General features: G+C 42.3%; 1 protein-coding gene across 2 annotated transcripts in view; it reads right to left on the bottom strand.

Annotated features, from left to right (window-relative positions):
• Nucleotides 1-23,373, bottom strand: part of C2H8orf88 (chromosome 2 C8orf88 homolog) — a 56,029-nt gene that overhangs the window by 11,330 nt on the left and 21,326 nt on the right. The window contains exons 4-6 of one of the 2 annotated variants that reach the window (XM_054016605.1): nt 16,170-16,254; nt 13,914-14,020; nt 7,452-7,594 (exon numbers count right to left, since the gene is read on the bottom strand). In XM_054016605.1, coding sequence (XP_053872580.1) covers nt 7,547-7,594; nt 13,914-14,020; nt 16,170-16,254 — 240 coding nt within the window. In that variant the 3' untranslated portion in view covers nt 7,452-7,546. Of the gene's footprint in view, nt 1-7,451; nt 7,595-13,913; nt 14,021-16,169; nt 16,255-23,373 lie in introns of those variants that run through there. The other variant, XM_054016603.1, reaches the window with a different exon arrangement.

Here is a 23,373-nt window from a genome sequence, read left to right as displayed (position 1 = left end):
CCCTTCTAACCTTAAAGTCTATGAGTCTAAACACACCCACCACTGAAATCCATCCCCATTGATCCCATGCGCAGTGTGAAGCGCTGTGGGAGAAGGGAGCGGGGAAAGCAGCAGTCACTGGGAAAAGCCCTTTTCCTTTAACACTGGGAGGGAAGGAAAGGAAAGGTGAATCAGAGAGAAATATTACAGGGGTGGGGGAGACTTTTAATAGCATACTATATTACTCTTCATTTTTTATTATACTTTTGCATCGTAGTCTGAAAAGTGATGCAGCCCTCGGGCCTCATGTGGTGATTTGCGTTTGAGATCCCTGACCAAGCCAGTTATTCCCCATTATGTAGCTGTGCATTTGATTTTTCCTTTCTAAGTGAAGTGTGCTGCAATTATCTTTATTTAATTTAATCTTGTTGAATTCAGACCAATTGTCCAATTTGTCAAGGTCATTTTGAATTTTAATCTGGTCTCCCAAGGTGCTTGCAACCCCTCCCAGCTTGATGCCATCTGCAAATTTTACAAGCATCCTCTTCACTCCATTGTCCAAGTCATTAATGAAAATATTGAATAGCAACAGCATCAGGTCTATCCCTTCAGGACCCCACTAGCTCTACCCTCCTACTTTGACAGCAAACCGTTGATAACTATTTTTTGAGTAGGATCTTTCAACCAGGTGTGGACCCACCTAGGTAATGTCACCTAGGCCATATTTCCCTAGTTTGCTTATGAGAATGTCATGAGAAACTATGATTAAAGCCTTACTAAAATCAAGTTATATCATGGCTCCTGCTTCCCTCCTAGCCCCCAGACCAGTAACCCTGTCAACAAAGGAAATTAGGTTGGTTTGGCATGATTTTCTCTTGACAACTCCATGTTGGTTATTGCTTATAATTAGGGCGGTCAAGCAATTAAAAAAATTAATGACAATCGCATGATTAATTGCACTGTTAAACAATAGAATACCATTTATTTAAATATTTTTGGATGTTTTCTACATTTTCAAATATATTGATTTAAATATAAAGAAGTTTGTTTACAATTCCAGGAGATAATGCTGCCCACTTCTTGCATACAATGGCACCTGAAAGTGAGAACAGGTGTTTACATGGCACTGATCTGGCCAGCATAGCAAGATATTTACGTGCCAGATGCTCTAAAGATTCATGTGTCCCTTCATGCTTCAACCACCATTCCAGGGTACATGCATCTATGCTGATGACAGGTTCTGCTCTATAACAATCCAAAGCAGAGCAGACCAACACATGTTCATTTTCATTATCTGAGTCAGATGCCACGAGCAAAAGGTTGATTTACTTTTTTGGTGGTTCGGGTTCTGCAGTTTCTGCATTGCAGTGCTGCTCTTTTAAGACTTCTGAAAGCATGCTCCATACCTCATCCCTCTCAGATTTTGAAAAGCACTTCAGGCTCTTAAACCTTGGGTTGAGTGCCATACCTATCTTTAGAAATCTCACATTGGTACCTTCTTTACGTTTTGTGAAATCTGCAGTGAAAGTGTTCTTAAAATGAACAACATGTGCTAGGTCATCCTCCGAGACTGCTATAACATGAAATATATGGCAGAATGCGGGTAAAACAGAGCAGGAGACAAACAATTCTCCCCCAAGAAGTTCAGTTACAAATTTAATCAACGCATTATTTTTTTAAGGAGCATTATCAGCATGGAAGTATGTCCTCTGGAATGGTGGCCAAAGCATGAAGGGGCATACGAATGTTTAGCATATCTGGCAAGTAAATACCTTGCAATGCTGACTACAAAAGTTCCATGCAAATATCTGTTCTTACTTTCTGGTGACATTATAAATAAGAAGAGGACAGCATTATCTCCTGTAAATGTAAACAAACGTGTTTGTCTTGGCAATTGGCTGAACAAGAAGTAGGACTGAGTGGACTTGTAGGCTCTGAAGTATTACGTTGTTTTGGTTTTGAGTTCAGTTATGTAACAAAAAAAAAATCTACATTTGTAAGTTACACTTTCATGACAAAGAGATTGCACTTACAGTACTTGTATGAGGTGAATTGAAAAAAACTATTTCTTTTATCATTTTTACAGCAAAAATATTTGTAATAAAAAATATACACTTTGATTTCAATTACAACACAGAATACAATATATATGAAAATATAGAAAAACATCCAAAATATTTAATACATTTAAATTTGGTATTCTATTGTTTAACAGTATAGTTAAAACTGCAATTAATCATTTTTGTTTTGAGTTAATCTGATGAGTTAACTGTGATTAATCAACAGCCCTACTTATAATCCTATTATCCTCTAGGTAATTACAAAGATTGTTTAATAATTTGTTCCAGTATCTTTCCAGATACCAAAGTTAGGCTGACTGGTCTATAATTCCGAGTCCTCCTTGTTCCCTTTTTAAAGATAGGTATTACATTTACCCTTCACCAGTCCTGTGGACCTCACCCATCCTCCGTGAGTTCTTGAACATAATTGCTAATACACCTCTACCCCGCTATAACGCTGTCCTTGGGAGCCAAAAAAAAAATCTTACCGCATTATAGGTGAAACAGTGTTATATCGAACTTGCTTTGATCCACTGGAGTGTGCAGCCCCACCCCCTCGGAGCACTGCTTTACTGCGTTATATTCAAATTTGTGTTATATCGGGTTGTGTTATATTGGGGTAGGTGTCGTTCCAAGATTGCTTCAGCTAATTCCTTAAGTACCTGAGGATGAAATTCCTCAGGCCCTGTCAACTTGAATACATCCATCTTATCTAAACATTCTGTAACTGGTTCCTTCTCTATTTTGGCTTGTGTTCCTTCACCCTTCTTGTTAATATTATCTGATCACCACTCGCCTTTTTAGTTAAGGTAAACAAAATAGGCATGAATATCTCCACCTTCTTGATGTCATTGGTTATTAGTTCCCTCCCCACTATGTAGAGGACATACACTTTTCTTTGTCTTTCTCTTGCTCCTAATGTATTTAAAGAACCTCCTCTTAGTGCCTTTTATGTCTCTTGCTAGGTGTAATTCATTTTGTGCTTTAGCCTTTCTGATTCTCTCCCTACACGCTTATGATATTCTTTTGTACTCCCTTGTGACAATTCATCCATGTTTGCAAAAGAGCAGGACTCCTCCCACCAAGTACAACAATAGTGACAGTCAGAGCCCACAGTGAAGCTTTGCAGACTCCACGAACAACGTTTGCTGGGAAAATTTTGTTTATCACTTCTCTCAATATTTAAAAACTATAGAGTGGTGAATGTTCTTTCCCTTCCCCTCTTGAGCAAAGAAGATAGGCCATTGTGGGATATGCACTCTTCCCCCCCACAACAGTTTAGGGTTCAAAAGATGTCCTCTCTGTCCAGAGAAAGTTGGGACCTAAACCCATTTCCCACACAGCCAGTCATAGGCTAGGAATATTTTGCACTATAGCCTGGAGCTAAGCATCTACAGAAAAGAGTAAACTCCAGAGCCTAGATGCATGCTAACAAATGGAAACAGCCCTACTGCTCTGAGCAGTCAGCCCCTGGAGAGTGAGCAATATAATTGAGAGGCATGTGGCAGCTATTGGCCTTTCACATAAACTTGAGTGTTTTGGAGGTAATTCTAGCCTCAGCTTTGGGCTGATCCCAAAAGTTCTGAGTGGGGAGGGGAGAGAGAAAATGTGCAATATTTCAGAGAAATTTGATGTGCCTGCTATTTGTATTGGGACTGGATACAAGTAAAGCTGTACATTACTTTCACCGTATTCATCAAGTCTTATTTGGATCCAAACAGTTCAGTCCCTTAAGTCAGATATGAAATATTAATAAGGACAGTACCTCTACGTAATTCTACAGCTGCTAAAGAAAAGGGGAGTTGAGGGAGTCAGCCTAAAACCAACACAACATTTGAAGATGTAGAAAGGTTTGTTATTTCTTTTAGAAAAAAGATGTACACATTGACAAGTCTGTTTTAATTTGCCAGAAGCTGGGAATGGGCAACGGGGGGATGGATCACTTGATGATTACCTGTTCCATTCATTCCCTCTGGAGCACTTGACATTATCTACTGTCAGAAGACAGGATACTGGGCTAGATGAACCTTTGGTCTGACCCAGTACGGGTGTTCTTATGTATCCTAAGTGCACGTCTGCCACTGAAGCTAAGAACCCACCTATGTAATAGAACAGCAACTCTAACTAGTGAAGTTTAATTTTCACATTCAACAGTAATTTCTTGCGTACATGTAACAGTAATATCTTGAAGTTTAGAGTTCTAGAAGTCAGTGGAAGTTACATACCTAAAACAAGCCAACTTACTGTTAGAAACCATTGGTGGAATTTTCATGAGTAATTTGAATTGGAGCGTGTCCCCCATTGAATGTCACTGGGACTTGTGCTCTTAAGTAGGGCTGGCCAGAAGACATTTCCATATAATAAAAACTTGAGGTTTTGAAATGATTTTGTTCTGCTGTATAGCAAAAACAGAGTGATAGAGTGTACCCCCAGAATAGCCAAAAGCTTAGTGTTAGAGACATACATATGGGGAGTCGGAGACTCCCATTCAAGTCCTGGCTTTGCCCAAGTTAGGCCCCGTTTCAAGTCCTTGGTCCCCCACCTATCCACCCAGATGCCCTAACCATCAGCCTGTTGGCCATCCTGGGGTATTGCTCCCTGGTTTTGAGAAGAAATTCCTTCTGGACCTGGGAATTTCTCCCAATGAGAGTTTATTGAAACCAATACTTCTCTAATGAATCATTTTCCAAATTAAAAAAAAGTCAATCCTGACTAGCTTTATGCATATATCAAAACTTTTCAAACCCACACACATCCCACACTTTGCAAACTGCCTGCTGATCTCACACCCTAATATGGATATAATGTAAAACTTTTTTGCATTTAAATATTCAGGGAAAGGGACATTTAAAACAAGACAGTACTAAACACTGAGGTTTTCTCATCCATTCACATCCAATATTCTACCCTAGTTAAAAACGGGCATTGGAAAAAAGAGAAAGCATTTGTAGGACACTTTGTACCGGAAGACTTTAAAACATCTACATCTTTAAAAATATGAATTCTCTTTCATGGAGGCTTTTTTCCTCAAAGACTTTTTAGTAGTAATTTCATGTTTCTGGCTTGAGCTGTTTTGTCAGATAAAGTTTCAACTATATTTTGTTTTGGGTAGAGAAGGTTGGGAATGGAACTAAGAAAGTATGTAGCACAATTTGGGATGGATTACACACTAGGAAGTAGTTCTTCAATCACAATACTGTACTTCAGCATTAAACTTAAGCCAGCATTTGGGATATCAACATCTCAAAAATATTTCCACAAGATGTATGATAATTTTACAAGAAAAATATGCTCTCATTAAAACCATCTGTCCTTCCCTTCTGCATGTTTAAGACCAATTGCTAGGAAAACAGATGGAAGTAAAATGTAGACCATCCTTTCCACCTGCAGTACAATTTCAAGTCTATTATAGAACATGTCAGTACTGAATGAATTACTTAGCCAGGTACAGATTATTAACTACAGCAATTAACAATTGGTCTGGTTTCCTATTTTGATAGAGTTGGTTTGCTCATCCTTAGCTTTAATTAGTACATTTAAGAATATGCTTTCAGGTTAGTGAGAAAATTTCCTTTTTTGTTAAGCAAAGGCAGGCCATGTCACTACTGGGATGAAAAAATCCACAAGCCTTCAGGAAGTGATGTCAATCAAGTGGATGGCTGTGTTACCAATAATCTGGTGCTCTGATATTGTGTTTGTGGGCACATAATAGGTCATTTAAGGGTTATGTATAGGGAACATCTTTTCACACAACTATGCTCTCTAAATTCTGGTTTAAATTGTCTCCATGAAGTTTCAATTTTTTTGTTCCTTTCTAATGGATAAGGTAATCTGTTCTAGAATTGAACAGAGTCAAATGCCAGAGATAGAAAAATTCTTCTAAGTCAAGTAATCAGTCTTCCTGCCACTGCAAAATTATTCCCCATTTACTAATGATATAGCCAATCACTAATCCACAATTGATAACATTTAAGGAATCTCAGCACTAAAAGAGTGAGATAGAAGAGATGAGAGTAAAACTGGAATTGCCTTCAGCATTAGCTGTAGGGTTGCTACTGGGAAGAACATACCTCTAACCCCCAATTATAGTTGAACTATTTCAGTCTTTTGTAAATTTAAGGCTTTCAAATTGATGCACTGTGTGCTTCAAATATAAGTGTACAAACAGATTGCACTCACAAAATATTTTAATTGACACACATAAGGAACATTAAAGAATTACAATGATTGTCTGAAACCGCTGTTGTATGTACAGAAACAAAGATGACAAACACCAAGAGAAAATCCAGGACTTTTTTGGCAACCTTATTTTGCATAGTTTAGAAAATATTAAGACAACTGAAAAGCTAATCACATCTTTAACAAATCTAACTTTGCAAAATTTTAGTACTATTGCTCTATCTAACCCTTCCTCTGGTTCAATTTCTAGTTCAAATTCATCCTTTGCTAGAAAAAAAACGATGCTAGAAAAATCCAATTTCAGGAGTGAAAGGATTAATTTCAGCCTTACTGCAGTTCTGAGTACAGAACCTATTACAAGTACCTAGACCAAAATAATTTTTGTATTATCTTGAAGTTAGTCAATTTAGAGAGCTATATTTGCTTATGTAAACAATACTGTACATTATTAACTAAAAGACTTCGAGGCTTCTTTTCATTATGCAATCCTTATTTAAGGAAACAGCTACAAGACTCTCACTAGTATGCACTTCCGATAAGGATTCTTGCAATTTTTCCATAGTCACCACTTCCCATTTTCACTTTGGAAAAATCAGTACCATTGGATGACACTAGTTAGTGTTGCAGTTCCTGAAATCCACTGCCCTATAGGCAGTTCCCCTGTATAGTCAAGGATTGTTTGGGTGGATATTCTAGTTTTATGGAAACTGTGCTGCCTTTCAATGAAACCAGAATGTCAAGATATTAAACATCTTGAAAGAAATTAGCAGTATAGCCACAGAATGCAAGAGGGCACTGAGCGTCAGTGTGAATTACTGAAAAGCAATCAAAGTCAATTTCAAAATACAAGAAATAATATACTTACACTTAAGTCATGTTTGAGAATTACTACAACTTGTGTTTCTGTTCCATTATTCTAGCTAATGAAAATCTGAATATTGCAAACAAAATCTGAGTCAGAAATACTGGTTTAAAGTTGGTGGTTCTATAAATGTTGAAGCTGATTCAGTGAACCAGAGTTTGTCAGTGCTGAAAACACTTCTTGCTTTTGATAATTAAAGAAACAAATTTACATCCATTATAATTTGTTTACATTCTATTGGCATTCTTGACTAATAACCGGGGGGGGGGGGGGAAAAGAGGGCGGTTTCGTTTTTTTTTTTTTTTTTTTTTTTTTTTTTTTTTTTTTTTTAAAGTATTTAGGCACCTAGATGCTTCTGTAAATTCCATTAAGCACCTATCTGCATCTTAAGGCACCTAAATACCTTTAAAAATCTGGCCCTTAATCCACTTCATTGTTAGCTGTCCAAAAGATGGATTTCTTATCTTCAAAAGGACCTGTCATTTCCTACATAAGGCAATAAAATAGTTTTTTCCTGTAAGACAAACAGACCCAAAAAATTACTTCAAAGTTTGAAATGTCATTTAAATCACACATAGCAAGTTAAATCTCATTGAAGCGTAACAAAAAGTATTCATAATGAGATATGTATACTAAACATGGAAGATTGTAAGAGATTATAACAAGAATTAAATGCCTCAAATTGTGGCCTAAATTTTTAAAAGCAACTTGTCATTGTAAACCCAATCTGAGGTGCCTTAATGGAACCCAATTATCAAGAAGTGCCAAGCACTCACCTTCTAAAAATAAGGACTCTTTAAAAAGACATCATCAAGATGAAGACTCAAAAATTACTAGTCACTTGAAAATTTAGACCAGTATTCAACAACACTTGAGGATCCTATATTTAGAACATTTCCAAACTGCTGCTCAACAGCTACCTCAGAAGGTACTTACCATCCATTACTGATTCATGAAAGCCAGTAAATGGTAGAACCCAGAGGCGCTGACTTCCTGTTCCCAGGGGAGTGCTCAACCCCTGTTCTGCCTCAGGCCCCACCCCCACTCCACCCCTTCCTCCAAACTCCCTTCCTGCCCCCTCCCCCAGCACCTCCTGCACGCCGCTGAACAGCTGATTGCAGCGGGCAGGAGAAGCTGGGAGGGAGGAGGAGGAGCTGATTAGCGGGGCCCGCCAGGGGCAGGAAGACTGGGGGGAAGAGGAATGAAGAGGAGCTGATCAGCGGGGCTGCTGAGCAGTCACTATCTTTTTCCCCGTGGGCACTCCAGACCCAGAGCATCCATGGAGTCGGCGCCTATGGTAGAACCAATAGATCTGTTTTGAGCAAATAAAAAAAATGCTACTAGGAAATAGTTCCCATCAAGGACAATATGCTGAAATAAATCCACAGACAAAAGCGCTACTGGCAAAGCTCCAGAAATACAAGACTGAGTAAAACTTGCTACCAATACAGACAGCAAGATAGTATTATAAAGAGGGACTTTAACAGAGATCGTAATAGTGATTTATAAAAGGAATAAGACATCACAACAACTAAGAGTACAGCGGGTAGTCTTGGAAATGAATGGCAAGGAAAAGGAACATGAGAATTGGGTTCAGTACAGAGACTGGTTAATAATGAAACTGAACTACGATCTCAGCATTGGCATAGCAGTCAGACACAGAAAATTCCATGACTGCCCACCTAGAATAATCATAGAGAACTTGTGAGACTAGCTAATTCTGCCAAAAGGTCTCTAACTAAGCAAGCTTAGTGATCGTGAAGGTTAAAATCTGATATTGAAATATATTTCCAAATGAGTTGCTGTTTCTTGTCGTATCAGTGGTAGAGAAAAAAAAAAAACAAGTTATATGTAGAGGGTTTCAGTCCAGTCCAGGTAACAGCCAGACTTCAAAAGTCAGCTTGTGAAGTAGAGTCTTACTGAAATGAACTTTGCAGAAGGAAGAATGAATATCTGTAGCCCATCTGGCAAGTGTGTGAAGTCATGACATCACCACTCGAAGTCTGGCATATACACCACCACCTACTCTTGCATTGTTTCATAAAACCTCCTGTTGAAGTAGACTGAAAATCTTCAGTCACATGGTATAAGCATTTACACTTGAGACAGCTGCTATCATTAACAAAAGATGCCCTTGAGTTTAGGGTAACATCCCCACTAATAAGGGTCAGTAATATCCCTGTTACTAAAGTGGAACAGAATCAGAACACCCTCACAGCTCTTCATCCATATGTTAAAACTGGTACTTTCCCATACAAGAATTGTAGTGGATCTATACAATTAACATAGCCGAGAAAGCGGCAGGTAAAGGTTTCTATCACTTTTCAGGAGTCCCTTTTAAGATTTAAGTACTCTTATTTCTAATGAAAATGAAGAATTACACTGAGTACTTTAGATTACAAACAATACTAAAGGCCTTCAAGATGTGTTCAGCACATGCAAACCTAAATCAAGTTGATCTGTAAGCAGTCTCCTTTCCACCTTCCATCTCCATTGTTTGCACTATTGTGCATTGTTCCACAGCTAAACTTAGGCCCCATGATGCATGGAGCGCTGTACCGGCAGATCCCGCACATCCCGGTGGATCCTACTGACTTCAATAGAGCTTCTTGCTAGGGTACATGCTTCATACAGAGCTCCTTGAAGGATCATGGTCTTTAGGTATGTCAGCAATTTGGACAGCTTTTTATATAGCTCGCCTGGTACTGTGTATTAGCAGAATTTTTTGGCAAGACACTAAACTTTGGAGTGTTTAAACAAGTAGGCACACATAGTTTGTTTTACTTTTGGAAACAAGATTACATTATTTTTCTAAGCAATCTGGTAATCCATGATCATTTGAGGAATGTTAAGTTAATTTACTCAGCAGAAAATACTACAGTTAAATTTGAAGCAGTTTTTGCAATAACTTATACCTGTTAACTTTAAAAGATGCAGGCAAAGAACTTTGTTCTGTCCAAAATGGACAAAATCTTTGAGCAAACTTCCACTAGTCAAGGGTGGCTGAAAATAGTTAGAATTCTATTCCAAAGACAAATAGCTGTAGCATACCACTACTCTTGAATACAGGCTCCCAAAAGGAGTCTTCAATGTTCGAGTCTGAGCAGCTTGCTCCAGTAGAATGTACTGCACACTATCCTGAAGTAAAAAACACAGTGCCCCTGATGTTCAATTATTTTCTAGTAAGAAGCTGGAAATGTATTTCCCCATTGTGTGTGTAGTTTAAAGAGATTTAGAGCCAACAACTGAAGGGATGTGAGTAAGTGATACGTCACAGCTAAATATACGTTGACCAAAAATGGCTATAGGTAAATAGTCTCCTCCTGAAAGAAATTCTGAGAGAAAGCTCTACTCGTAGACTAGAAAGTTCCAGGGAATCTGTCTGCAATTAAGTAGCGTCACAAAATTATCAATGGAAAAAACAAACCAGTGCAGTAGAGAGGCATCAATATTTACTTTTTCAAGGTACATAAGTCTTGTTTTTAAAATAGAGGAATAACAAAACTTAAATATAGAAACCACAGGTGCCGACTTATTTTTCCTGGGGAGTGCTCCATCCCTGCTCCACCCTGAGGCCCCGCCCCCACTCCACCCCTTGCCAAGGCCCTGCCCTCGGCTCCATCTCTTCCCGCCTTTCCACCCCCTCCCCCAAGACCCCTTATCTACTGCTCTCCACCCTTCCACAAGCACCTCCCGCCAGCTGCCAAACAGCTGATCAGTGGCCAGCCCCGGGGCCCCCCGAACAGCTGTGGCTTGTGGGTGCTGAGCACTCCTCTTCCCCCCCCCCCCAATCAGTGATTGGGCTCCGGAGCACCCACGGAGTTAGCACCTATGATAGAAACTTAAGAGAAACCATTCAGAAATAAACCAGGGGACTAGATTGTTGGACTCCCCTGCCCTGGGTGCAGGTTCTCCAACACCAACAAATGAAGCCTTAAACTTGTCTTCAAGACAAAAAAGTAAGTACATAAAAGTGTACATGGAACTCATCGCTGTTCTATAAGTCTCCTGACCAGAAGCAGACCAGAGATTGGCTGCAGAAGCAGGCATTCCTTCTGATTAGATAAGCAGTGAAGTTGCAGTCTACTAGGTTGTAGCAAAAAGAAATGCATGTAGTCATTTAGACACTGTTTTCTTGGATACAAAGCCCAGCCCACTGGATACGGATTTCGGAAGAAAAATTCCAAGTGGATCTCCTGGAGATAGGTATGTGAACCAAGTAAAATAAAAGACTGAGTTCTATAACCTTTGAAGAAATTCAAAGATGTCTCCATATCCCTGCGGAATTTTGTTTAAATCGTCACTACAGTAAACAGCAGTAGTCACCACCACCAGAAAGTGTCCCTGTGAGAGATCTGAGCTCACAAAAAGAGGAGGACCCTCCCATCAGTCTGTCAGGATTACAATGGGGGGAGGGATAGCTCAGTGGTTTGAGCATTGGCCTGCTAAACCCAGGGTTGTGAGTTCAATCCTTGAGGGGGCCACTTAGGGATGTGGGGCAAAATCAGTACTTGGTCCTGCTAGTGAAGGCAGGGGGCTGGACTCGATGACCTTTCAAGGTCCCTTCCAGTTCTAGGAGATGGGATATCTCCATTAATTTATTTATTTATTTATTTATTTATTTAATGCTCGTAAAATAGGGCTTTAATGCTTCAAATCCTGCAAAAACCCAGGTGTTGATGAAAAACTGGTCTACCTTAAATAGGTCAAAAAACAAAATAGCTGCCTAATATACTTTTAAGGAGGGTCTTATATACACTTCTACCCCAATAGAACGCTGTCCTCGGGAGCCAAAATATCTTACCGCGTTATAGGTGAAACCGCATTATATTGAACTTGCTTTGATCCGCCAGAGTGCGCAGCCCCGCGCCCCCGTAGCACTGCTTTACCGAGTTATATTCAAATTTGTGTTATATCAGGTCACGTTATATCGGGGTAGAGGTATACTTGGTTACAAGAGAAAGACAAGCAGTTTGCTTGTAAATGGATGGAGAATATTCTTGCAGAACACAGCCTGCTGTACAGTGCTGGGAAACCCATGCCAAGAAACTTGACAGAATTTTCACCCCTGATTACCAGCAAGCTTCACAAGCTTTATTCTCTAGAGACATTAGCAGGAAGAGGGCTCTTAGGCTTGTTGACAGAAGTGCCCTGATTCTGGAGTGATATGGGCAAAACTCAGTTCACTAACACAATATCCCACAGACAGCTGCAAGATTTTAATGCACCTCCAGATGAGGGCTCACAGCCAAATGTGTCTGGTTGCAGCTTATCTCACAGTCACATCAATAAAGGCAGCATTAGCTTGATCCTAGGCTGTCTCCATATAGAGAAAGTTCGTAAAAGTAACCAGTCTCTTCAAGGACAGAAGAGGCATATGCAGGCCTTCTTCCACAACTTGGATTTATGTTCTCACAAAAATGAAAGCTCTCAGTACAGCATTGCAGATAGATTTTCTTAGAGGCAAATCCAGAAGTATGCAATCAGGTGATGTTGAACTGTGTCCGGAGAAGTCCAGCTATAGAAACCTCCACCACCAAATACCACAAAAAACTCCAAGAAGCCAGTATTAAGAGCTTGGGTCCCAGAGTTTATCAGTCTGTGTCTTGACAGTATGCAGAAATTGTTGCCTGTTCTTTGCTGACTGGAAGATGATTGGTACTTGCATCTGAACCACAAGAGAAGTCATCTCCACATTCTTAAAAAATACCCCATTGTAGTACTGGATGGTTTCTTAAATAGAATGGCCACAGCATTCTCTAGGGAGGATGTGAAAAATTCATTCCTCCTCTATTGTAGCACAAATTAATTTGGCATCCAGAGAGTTTCCCCAGCTCCTGGTGTCAAGGTGGCATTCCCTGCTGTCCTGCTCACCATCCACTTCTTCCCCAACAGGCACAGAAAGAGCTGAATTTATGCAGGAATACTGACCATCAGAGCAGAGCAGGTGTTAATTCATGGATTTAATGCAAAGGGAATGCGTACTTCCTCTACCTCCAACAAGGTGGTATATTAAGGCACTTAAGGCTATGTCAGTGCTAGGTATTATTACTATTAATATTACTATTATTTAAAGGTGTTGGATATCTTGAGAAAGATGGTCTATCCTGATTTGTACAAGACTTTCTTCTTGAATGCCATTTATACCAGTTTAAGGTGGCGTTTTTACAAGGTATCTGAGGATACCAAGAAAAAGTTTGGGTTCTTAAACCCTGGACTCATTCTCACAAAAACATGGCCAATTCATTGTTTGTAAATGGGGAAAGCGTTTGTAATGGAAAGTTTGCTGCAGGCCAAAAATGGAGAGAGAGAAATATTCAGTACGAGTAAGTAATGACTACAGAAAAATATTTGAGGATTTGGGAGCTGAGAAATCCCCAAATCACAACACTTTTAGATAAAACCTGGTAATGCAAGTTTAAGACTGACTTTTTATTTATTTATTTAAGTTGCCAACAGCAAGAAGAGATTAGATAAAGTATACCACGCCAAACTGAAGACCTATTCGATAGCTATTAAGAAGGAAAGCTGAAGCAACATAGCTAAGAAGCCGAGCACAGTACAGTTAAACAAGGTTAAGACCTCAGCCATTGTTAAGAGGCAACAAAGGAACTGACAGCTGGAAGCACTATGGAGCACCATAGTTATTCTGTCATAATAAAATGCCAATCCAACTGGGGACTCAAGGTGCTACAGTAATAACGTTATAACTGCATCATGTACCTCTGCAAACAGATTTTTTAAAAGTTAAACTTTGCTCAATCAACACTGACAGTTGGCAACCTGCAAGACTGCTTTTCACTGCTTGGTTTAAATTGCAAGAATACACTTACTGATTTTTCAAGGACAATAGGATGATCAGGAAGAAATTCCGGCTTCTTTAGAGAGAGTGAAACACTTGAAAGCTTTAAGAGGAAATCTCTGCTGTATTTAATTCTTTCTGCAAACACAGGATTATACACAAACAGATTACTATAAAGTTATTTGTTAAACAGTGATATTTGCAAAGCAGCTTAAATACTGGCATTTCCCAATTTTTGAGGGCTTGACTCTAAGAGCTTTTTGTGTGAAAAGGGTGCACTTTGTGTGCATGTGCAATATACACCTACTCTTAAAAGAGTGGTTTTGGAAGGACTAGCTGCTTCAGGTCATTACTAGTGAACTACAAAGTATTTCATGTATAGATCACCAGTTTGAATCCAATACCGCTCAGGAGAGATTGAAGTTACTGCTAAAAATGGATGTTTCAGGGTTTCTATACAAAATGAATTTGGTGGATCTCAGTTCCAGATCTTACACGACAAACTCCCATAATTTGCACTAACTAGCATATTGTGCAGAGACACCCAGAACTAGCCATGGAGACTGATTTACCTGTTAATGCTAAGGGAAATTCCTCCAGATCAGTGTTAAGACATGCTCTCAAGGCAGTATGTGTAGTAAGCTTTCCCTGCAGATAAACTGAGGATTTACATTCACCAGGGCAACCAAGCTGATGCCTTAAACCAGCATGAACTTAAGAGATGAACTTACATGCAACCTTGCAAACAGGTAAGTGTAATGAGCTAGCTCACAAAACTTCACATGAGTGTAATGCATGAAGCTGCACAAATATTGATAGTTATGCTTCGGGCTTGTCTAACTGGGATTTTGTTTTGTACTGTTATGGCCACACTAAATTGCACTGGTGTAAACTTACCACATCTGTGTTAGTCAGCTATTGCACCAATGCAGCTATATCAATATACCTATACCATACAAGCCCTGAAACCCAAACATGCCTCCCAATGGAGTTTTTCTGCAGTTATGGCAAGGTCAGATGATACTACCAGAGTTTTAAGTTTGCTGTACTACTTCTACATCAAAGTAGCAAGGTTCCAAACGCCTGGCTCCTTCACATAGCCCAATCCACATATGGGAGGAAAGCACCACCTCTAAGCAAAGACTGATATCTGGAACAAGCATATGTACCTTTTCAGAGTTCATATTTTTCCTGTTACCTTGGAAACTGGTAATTCAAACATTGATCTACATATAAACAAAATACTCCTGAGGGCATTCTGCACCAAAAAATAAAAATTCTGCGCACAATATTTTAAAATTCTGCAAATTTTGTCAAATAAATGTGGCGGCTCCAGCATAGCATTGGGGAGCACAGGCCACTGGCTGCACCGAGGTAGGAGATCACTGTGCAGCTCCCCCTGGGACACTGACTCAGTGGTGGGTCTGCACCCAACCCAACACAGCGCAAGGACCAGGCCTGCCCCAATAATACCCCAGGGCTCTGCCCCTCCATGCCAGCTGCACCAGGTAGGAGCCAAGTGTGGAGGGGCTTAGTGTGGGGGGATCCAGGCGTGGGTTGAGAGAGTTCTGTGTGGGGCAATCTGGGTGTGGGCGGCTCAATGGGAGATCCGGGTGCGGGGGGGAGGAATCAGGATGCACAGGGTCTTGTTAGGGGCTTCTGGGTGCAACAATAATGGGACTCTTCAGGGGGGTCCAGGTGAAGGTGGTTGAGACTCGGTGGGGTGGGGACTGGGTGGCTCATCGGGGGGGGGGGGGAGTTTGAGTGTGTGGGGGGGTAAGGCTCGGCAGGAGGGTCTGGATATGAGGGAGTCTAGATGCACAGCGGTTGGGCAGATGGGAGAGCAGCTCCCTGTACAGGGATCCCTCCCCCTGCAACTGAGGAGCAATAGGTACAGGAAGCAGGAGAGTTTGCACAGCTTCCTGCAGCTGGAGGAGAAATCTGGGGGTGGGTCTGACTTAGCCCTGGATGCCATGCAGGGAAAGAGGAAGTCCTATTCTCCCCAGCCCAGCCGGGACTAGTAGCCGAGCCTGGCGCAGGGTAGGAGCCACCAGCCAGGTCTTTCCCAGTGCCACCCCCTGCCCCACAGTGATTTACCTCTCCGCTGGCTGCCCTGGGCACCCGAAACATGCTGCTGGAGAGGGTCGCATGACCGCTCTTGTGGCTTCCCTTTGCTTCCCCGTCAGAAAGTCATTTTTCTGCAGGGAAGCAAAGAAATCTGAGGGGGACAGAAGTTCTGTTCATGTGCAGTGGCACAGAATTCCCCCAAGAGTAAAACAAAGCTTACCTTTCTTGGTTTCAGACTTCTGGCACTGTGGTTGACTAGGGATCACAGTTTGATTTAAGACCTGCATTCCAGTACCCTCATACCACTAAAACATGAAGAGAAGAACATGCAATTTATTCAAGTTTCATAAGCGTTTCAAAGAAATGCATCATCAAATCCTGGAATTTCCTTCTGACAAACTGAAATGAAAAAAAAAGCAAAGTTATATTGTTTCAAGTAAATCTGCAGTGATTAGTTTCAATACAATAGTCATTTTATGGTTATGAAGGTCATGGACAATCCACAGCACGGTGTAATTCTGGAATTTGTTCCCTTGTCAGTAAGGTAGGTTTTTGGAGGATGGGTTTTCTTCCCTCCAGGGTACACTCCCTGCTAGTGTAACCCACAGACCTCCTGGGTCTGGTGTTTTATCCCATCTACTGGCACTGAGACACAAGACAGAGACAGAGACACAGAATGAGTCGGCTCTACATCCTTAGCTAAGAGCCAGTTGGCTTTTAGCTCATGCTGTAGAGGTTCATGCACTAAGCTCTAGAGATCCCAGATTCGATCCTGCCTGCTGACGACCAGGGTCTGTTGGCATTACACTAGTTTTTCACAGCCAACACATTTAAGAGAAAACTGGCTTCTTCTAATCATTGTTCATTTTTAACTCCGTTTCAGTCAGTGACACCTATGCAGGACTCATGAAGATACTATAGGCACAGTTTGAAAGACAGGGTTACACAGATGAAACTGAGGCAGTGTCAACTCTGGCCTATAATTCATAACTGGCACAGCTCCACCATTGCTGCCAGTAGTGGAAGCTATAGCATAGACATAACTGAGCAGGAGGTGCACTGCTGGAGAAGTACAGCTATGAAGTAGACTAACCTCAAGAACCTGTAGAACTTTTACTATTAGTGTTAGTGAATATACATAATAACTAGAGCCCTACCAAGTTCACAGTCCATTTTGGCATGTAGGATTTTTTAAAAAAAATCATAAATGTCATGATTTCAACCCTTTAAATCTGCAATTTCAGTGTTGTAATTTTAGGGGTCCTGACCCGAAAAGGAGTTGTGGGGGGGGGGAGGGGTTGCAAAGTAATTGTAGGTGGGGTTGTGGTACTGCTACCCTCACTTCTGTGCTACTGCTGGTGGTGGCACTGCCTTCAGGGCTGGGCAGCCAGAGAGCGATGGCTGTTGGCTGGAAGCCCAGCTCTGAAGGCAGAGCTGCTGGCAGCAGCAGCACAGAAGTAAGGATGGCATGGTATGGTATTGTCACCCTTACTTCTGCACTGCTGCTAGCGGGGTGCTGCCTTCAGAGCCGGCCAACAGCCGCCCTCTCTGGCCACCCAGCTCTGAAGGCAGCGCAGAAGTAAGAGTGGCAATGACACACACCCCCCAAATAACCTTGCAACCCCCTGAAATTGCCTTTTGGGTCAGGACCCCCAATTTGAGAAACACTGGTCTCCCCTGTATAATACAGGATAAAAGCACACAAAAGTCCAGATTTCATGCGGAGAGACCATATTTCATGGTCCATAATGCGTTTTTCATGGCCATGAATTTCGTAGGGCCCTAACAATAACATAAAGCAGCTTTATTCTGCTCCCACACTGGAATTTACAGAACTGGAAGTTAGAAGAAACATTTCCTTGGAAACCGAGCACATTTAAGACAGCAATCTTTTAAACACGAAGATGGAACCCTCTGGTGCCATTTTAGAATTACTTTTCAGGTAAGAACCACAATTAGCGGCATTTTTCAGCAGGGCAGTTAAGAAGTGTTATTTCTGTGGGGTGGAAGGTAGGGGGAAAAGAGGATGAGGAGAGAAGGAAAGTCTTTTTTTCTAAAGGAGAGGATGGAAAGTCTTATGTTTAAATCTAAACCACCAAGACATGAACTTAAGTCTTCCCTCCTAGCAATGATCTCTGTAACCAGAATACCAACCCCAGAACTTAACAGTCTAAGCCTGGGTATCTTCATCTGCAACATCCTTGGAATACATGTGTGTAGGAGACTACCCCACCCTTCAATAAATTGCGGATCTCAGCCCCCTCCCCGCCAGTGGCTTTGCAATTTGGCTGAGGGCCTTATGCTTCATTCTGAGTGGAGTTTGCAAAGAACAGTCATTTTTTTGCATCTGCCTTTACTTTAGAAGGCACACTGCTGCTGCCTGTACAGTCTTCTGCCTTATTATGGTGACTATCTAACCCTACTACAGAGTTGCAGCAGCCTAGCCTGAAGAAGTATTATCTAGACCACATGTGGAACATCAACATTCTGCCATAAAAGTTCTTAATGCAGAGTTAAAGTTTCTGAAATCTCCGTTATTAATGTTCCAATTCTAACTTAAACAGTGGTGTATTCTTCAAAGGGAATCATTCCAGAAATGGGGGCTGTAATTCATTATCACTATAGACAAGCTGCAGATGGGTAGCTTTTGCAGCCTTATGGATCTACCCTACAGAATTCCTCCTATAAAAAGTGTTAAGGCCCAGATATTGGGGTATATTGTGATTGTGCTACTCACTAGATTCTGGCCCTAAAGCCAGCATAAGTATCTACTGAAAGGCCTCCTTGTTTAGAGAATCATCCTGTGGCATAGAAGCTCCTATGATGCAAATGTAGTGAAAAGTAGCAAGAGCACAGGGGGCAAGATCAGAGTGTCCATACTCCTTGATGATCCTTAGGACTGTTGGTAGGCATTAGAACTGGGAGCAGCCTTCTGACGACACCATTTTAAGCAAGAGGATGGGACAGGACACAGCCAACCGACGTTCCATGAGTGCAGAGGCTACTCTGGCACGCACCTCTATAAGCCACAGTATGTGGTCCTCGGCTGTAGCCAAACATCTAGATTGATAGAAAGTTCCAGGAGGTCATAGTTTGTCTCTAATACTGCCAATAAGACTAGAATAGAATGTGCAAGAGAAGAAGTTTCTTGCTTGTATTTGTTTGTCCAAAACTATACACTGTGATGGACCCATGCATCGTGACATGTATCACTATATGTGATCAAGGCTGAACATTCTAAAGCAGTTGATTCCTCCAACTCAGAAAACAGAATGTAGGCTCTTTTAGTGTTTAATTATCCGTTTATTTCGCAGCAACAGGTGAAGATATTGTAGTGTTTACAATCAACCTTGTACAAATAAAAATTAGAAAAACAATCTTCTAACTCAGAGGGCAAAAAAGGTGAGATGGCCATTCATCTTTTCTAACAAGTATCTTCAGATAACAGCAATTATGTGAATGATCCTCACCAGCACAGCTAAGTAAAGTCCATTAAAAAGCCATTTTTGGTTAAAGAACTATGTAAGAACACTGACTTCTAATACAGCGGATTTAGGGTAGGTCTACACTACGAAATTAGGTCGTATTTATAGAAGTAGTCGATTTTTTAGGAAGCGATTTTATACAGTCAATTGTGTATGTCCCCACTAAGCGCATTAAGTCGATAGAGTGCATCCACAGTACCAAGGCTGGCGTCGACTTTCGGAGCATTGCACTGTGAGTAGCTATCCCACAGTTCCTGCAGTCTCCGCTGCCCACTGGAATTCTGGGTTGAGCTCCCCATGCCTGATGGGGCAAAAACATTGTTGCAGATGGTTTTGGGTACACGTCATCAGTCACCCCTCCCTCCTTGAAAACAATGGCAGACAATCGTTTTGCGCCTTTTTTCCATGTGGGCACCATACTGCTTTCAGTAGATGGTACAGTAGGACTGCTAACCGTCGTCATCGAACGACCGCTTCCACTACCACTCTGCTCTCCTGCTCTGGCTGCAGACGGTGCAATATGTCGGAAAACCTGGCATTCCAACCACTGCATCCGCTGCCACTCTGCTCTCCTGGTGGTCTCGCAGGTCCTCTACATGACCGTCATCATCCGCCGCTTCTGCTGCAACTTTGCTCTCCTGTTCTGTCTCTCCAAACCACGGCAAGCGTGCAGCCCGCTCCGCTGTTGTGTCCTGGCAGCAGATGGTGCAGTAGGTCTGCAAAACTGGTCATCCAACCACTGCTTCCCCTGCAACTCTGCTCTCCTGCAGCAGTGATGGAGCCCGCTCAGATCACTGCAGCAGTTATGAGCATTGTAAACACCTCGCACATTATCTTTCAGTATATGCAGAACCAGAACCTGCAAAAGCAGGTGAGGAGGCGACGGCAGCGCGGTGACTAGAGTGATGAGGACATGGACACAGACTTCTCTCAAAACACGGGCCCTGGCAATTTGGACATCATGGTGGTAATGGGGCAGGTTCATGCCGTGGAACGCCGACTCTGGGCCCGGGAAACAAGCACAGACTGGTGGGACCGCATAGTGTTGCGGGTCTGGGTTGATTCCCAGTGGCTGCAAAACTTTGGCATGCCTAAGGGCACTTTCATGGAACTTTGTGACTTGCTTTCCCCTGCCCTGAAGCGCAATAATACCAAGATGAGAGCAGCCCTCACAGTTGAGAAGCAAGTGACAATAGCCCTCTGGAAGCATGCAACGCCAGACAGCTACCAGTCAATCGGGAATCAATTTGGAGTAAGCAAATCTACTGTGATCCAAATAGCCAACGCAATCACTGAGCTGCTGCTATCAAGGGTAGTGACTGAGAAATGTGCAGGTCATAGTGGATGGCTTTGCTGCAATGGGATTCCCTAACTGTGGTGGGGTGATAGACTGAATGCATATCCCTATCTTGGGACCGGACCACCAAGGCAGCCAGTACATAAACCAAAAGGGGTACTTTTCAATGGTGCTGCAAGCACTGGCGGATCACAAGGGACGTTTCACCAACATCAATGTGGGATGGCTCAGAAAGGTACATGACTCTCACATCTTCAGTAACTCTGGCCCATCTGAACAGCTGCAGCAAGGGACTTATCCCCAACGGTTATTTTCTGGTCTGGAAAGTGTTGAAATGCCTATAGTTATCCTTGGGGACCCAGCCTACCCCTTAATGCCATGGCTCATGAAGCTATACGCAGGCACCCTGTACGGTAGTCAGGAGCCGTTCAACTATAGGCTGACCAAGTGCAGAATGGTGGTAGAATGTGCATTTGGATGTTTAAAAGTGCGCTGGCACAGTTTACTGACTCAGTTAGACCTCAGCAAAACCAATATTCCCATTGTTATTGCTGCTTGCTCTGTGCTCCACAATATCTGTGAGAGTAAGGGGGGAGACGTTTATGGCGGGGTGGGAGGTTGAAGCAAATCACCCGGCCACTGATTATGTGCAGCCAGACACCAGGGAGATTAGAAGAGCACAGCAGGGCACGCTGCGGATCAGAGAAGCTTTGAAAACCAGTTTCATGACTGGCCAGGCTTCGGTGTGACAGTTCTTTTTGTTTCTCCTCAATGAAAACTCTCCCCCTTGGTTCACTCTACTTCCCTGTAAACCAACTGCCCTCCCCTCCCCCCTTCGATCACCGCTTGCAGAGGCAATAAAGTCATTGTTGTTTCAAATTCATGCATTCTTTATTAATTAGTCACACAAATGGGGGATAACTGCCAAGGTAGCCCGGGAGGGGGTGGGGGAGGAGGGAAGCACTGGATGGGGTGGTGAAGGAGGGGAGGAGGAAAGGACAAGGTGACACTGCACTTCAAAACTTATTGAATGCCAGCCTTCTGTTGCTTCGGCAGTCCTTTGGGGTGGAGTGGTTGGGTGCCCGGAGGTCCCCACCCCCCACGTTCATGGGCGTCTGGGTGAGAAGGCTATAGAACTTGAGGAGGAGAGCGTTTGGTTACACAGGGGCTGCAGCGGCGGTCTGTGCTCCTGCTGCCTATCCTGCACCTCAACCAGACGCTGGAGCATATCAGTTTGATCCTCCAGTAGCCTCAGCATTGCATCCTGCCTCCTCTCATCACGCTGCTGCCACCTATCCTCTTCCTCCAGCCATCTATCCTCTCGTGCATCCCTCCTGTTCATTTTGTGCTTTCCTGGACTCTGACATTGTCTGCCTCCACGCATTCTGCTGGGCTCTTTCAGTGCAAGGTGTTAGAGAAAATTCTGAAAGAGAAACTAGTGGAGGACCTGGAGGGTAGTGGCAATTGCGATAAATTACAACATGGTTTTACGAAGGGCAGATCGTGCCAAACGAATCTGATCTCCTTCTTTGAGAAAGTAACGGATTTATTAGATAAGGGAAATGCGGTGGACCTAATATACCTGGATTTCAGTAAAGCGTTTGATACTGTACCCCATGAGGAATTATTGGTTAAACTGAAAAACATGGGGATCGATATGAAAATCCAGAAGTGGATAAGGAATTGGTTACTGGGGAGAATGCAGCGGGTTGTATTAAAGGGTGAACTGTCAGGTTGGAGGGAGGTTACTAGTGGAGTGCCTCAAGGTTCGGTTTTGGGACCCATTTTATTTAATCTATTTATAACTGACCTCAGAACCGATTGCAGGAGTGGGCTGATAAAATTTGCGGATGATACGAAGGTGGGAGGCGTTGTAAATTCGGAGGAGGACAGGGATATCCTGCAGGGAGACTTGAATGAGCTTGTGAATTGGAGTATCAGAAATAAGTTGAAATTTAATAGTGAAAAGTGTAAGGTGATGCATTTGGGGATGACTAATAACAATTTTAGTTACAAGATGGGGACGCATTGGTTAGAAGTTACGGAAGAGGAGAAGGACCTAGGGGTTCTTGTAGACCGCAGGATGACTATGAGTCGACAATGTGACGTGGCGGTGAAAAAAGCCAATGCGGTCTTGGGATGCATTAGGTGAGGTATATCTAGTAGGGATAAGGAGGTCCTGCTTCCGTTGTACAAGGCGCTGGTGAGACCTCATTTGGAGTACTGTGTGCAGTTCTGGTCTCCCATGTTTAAAAAAGATGAACTCAAACTGGAACGGGTGCAGAGAAGGGCCACTAGGATGATCAGAGGAATGGAAAAGCTGTCGTACGAAAGGAGACTAGAGGAGCTTGGGTTGTTTAGTCTGACAAAGCGAAGGCTGAGAGGGGATATGATTGCTATCTTTAAATATATTAGAGGGATTAATACAAGGGAGGGAGAAGAATTATTCCAGCTTAGTACTAACGTGGATACCAGAACGAATGGATACAAACTGGCCGTGGGGAAGTTCAGACTTGAAATTAGACGAAGGTTTCTGACCGTCAGAGGGGTGAAATATTGGAACGGCCTACCGAGGGAAACGGTGGGGGCGACGGACCTGTCTGGTTTTAAGATAAAGTTAGATAAGTTTATGGAGGGAATGG

This window comes from Malaclemys terrapin, chromosome 2, assembly GCF_027887155.1.
Source record: "Malaclemys terrapin pileata isolate rMalTer1 chromosome 2, rMalTer1.hap1, whole genome shotgun sequence".
NCBI lineage: Eukaryota > Metazoa > Chordata > Testudines > Emydidae > Malaclemys > Malaclemys terrapin.
This window is presented reverse-complemented; position numbering and strand designations above follow the sequence as displayed.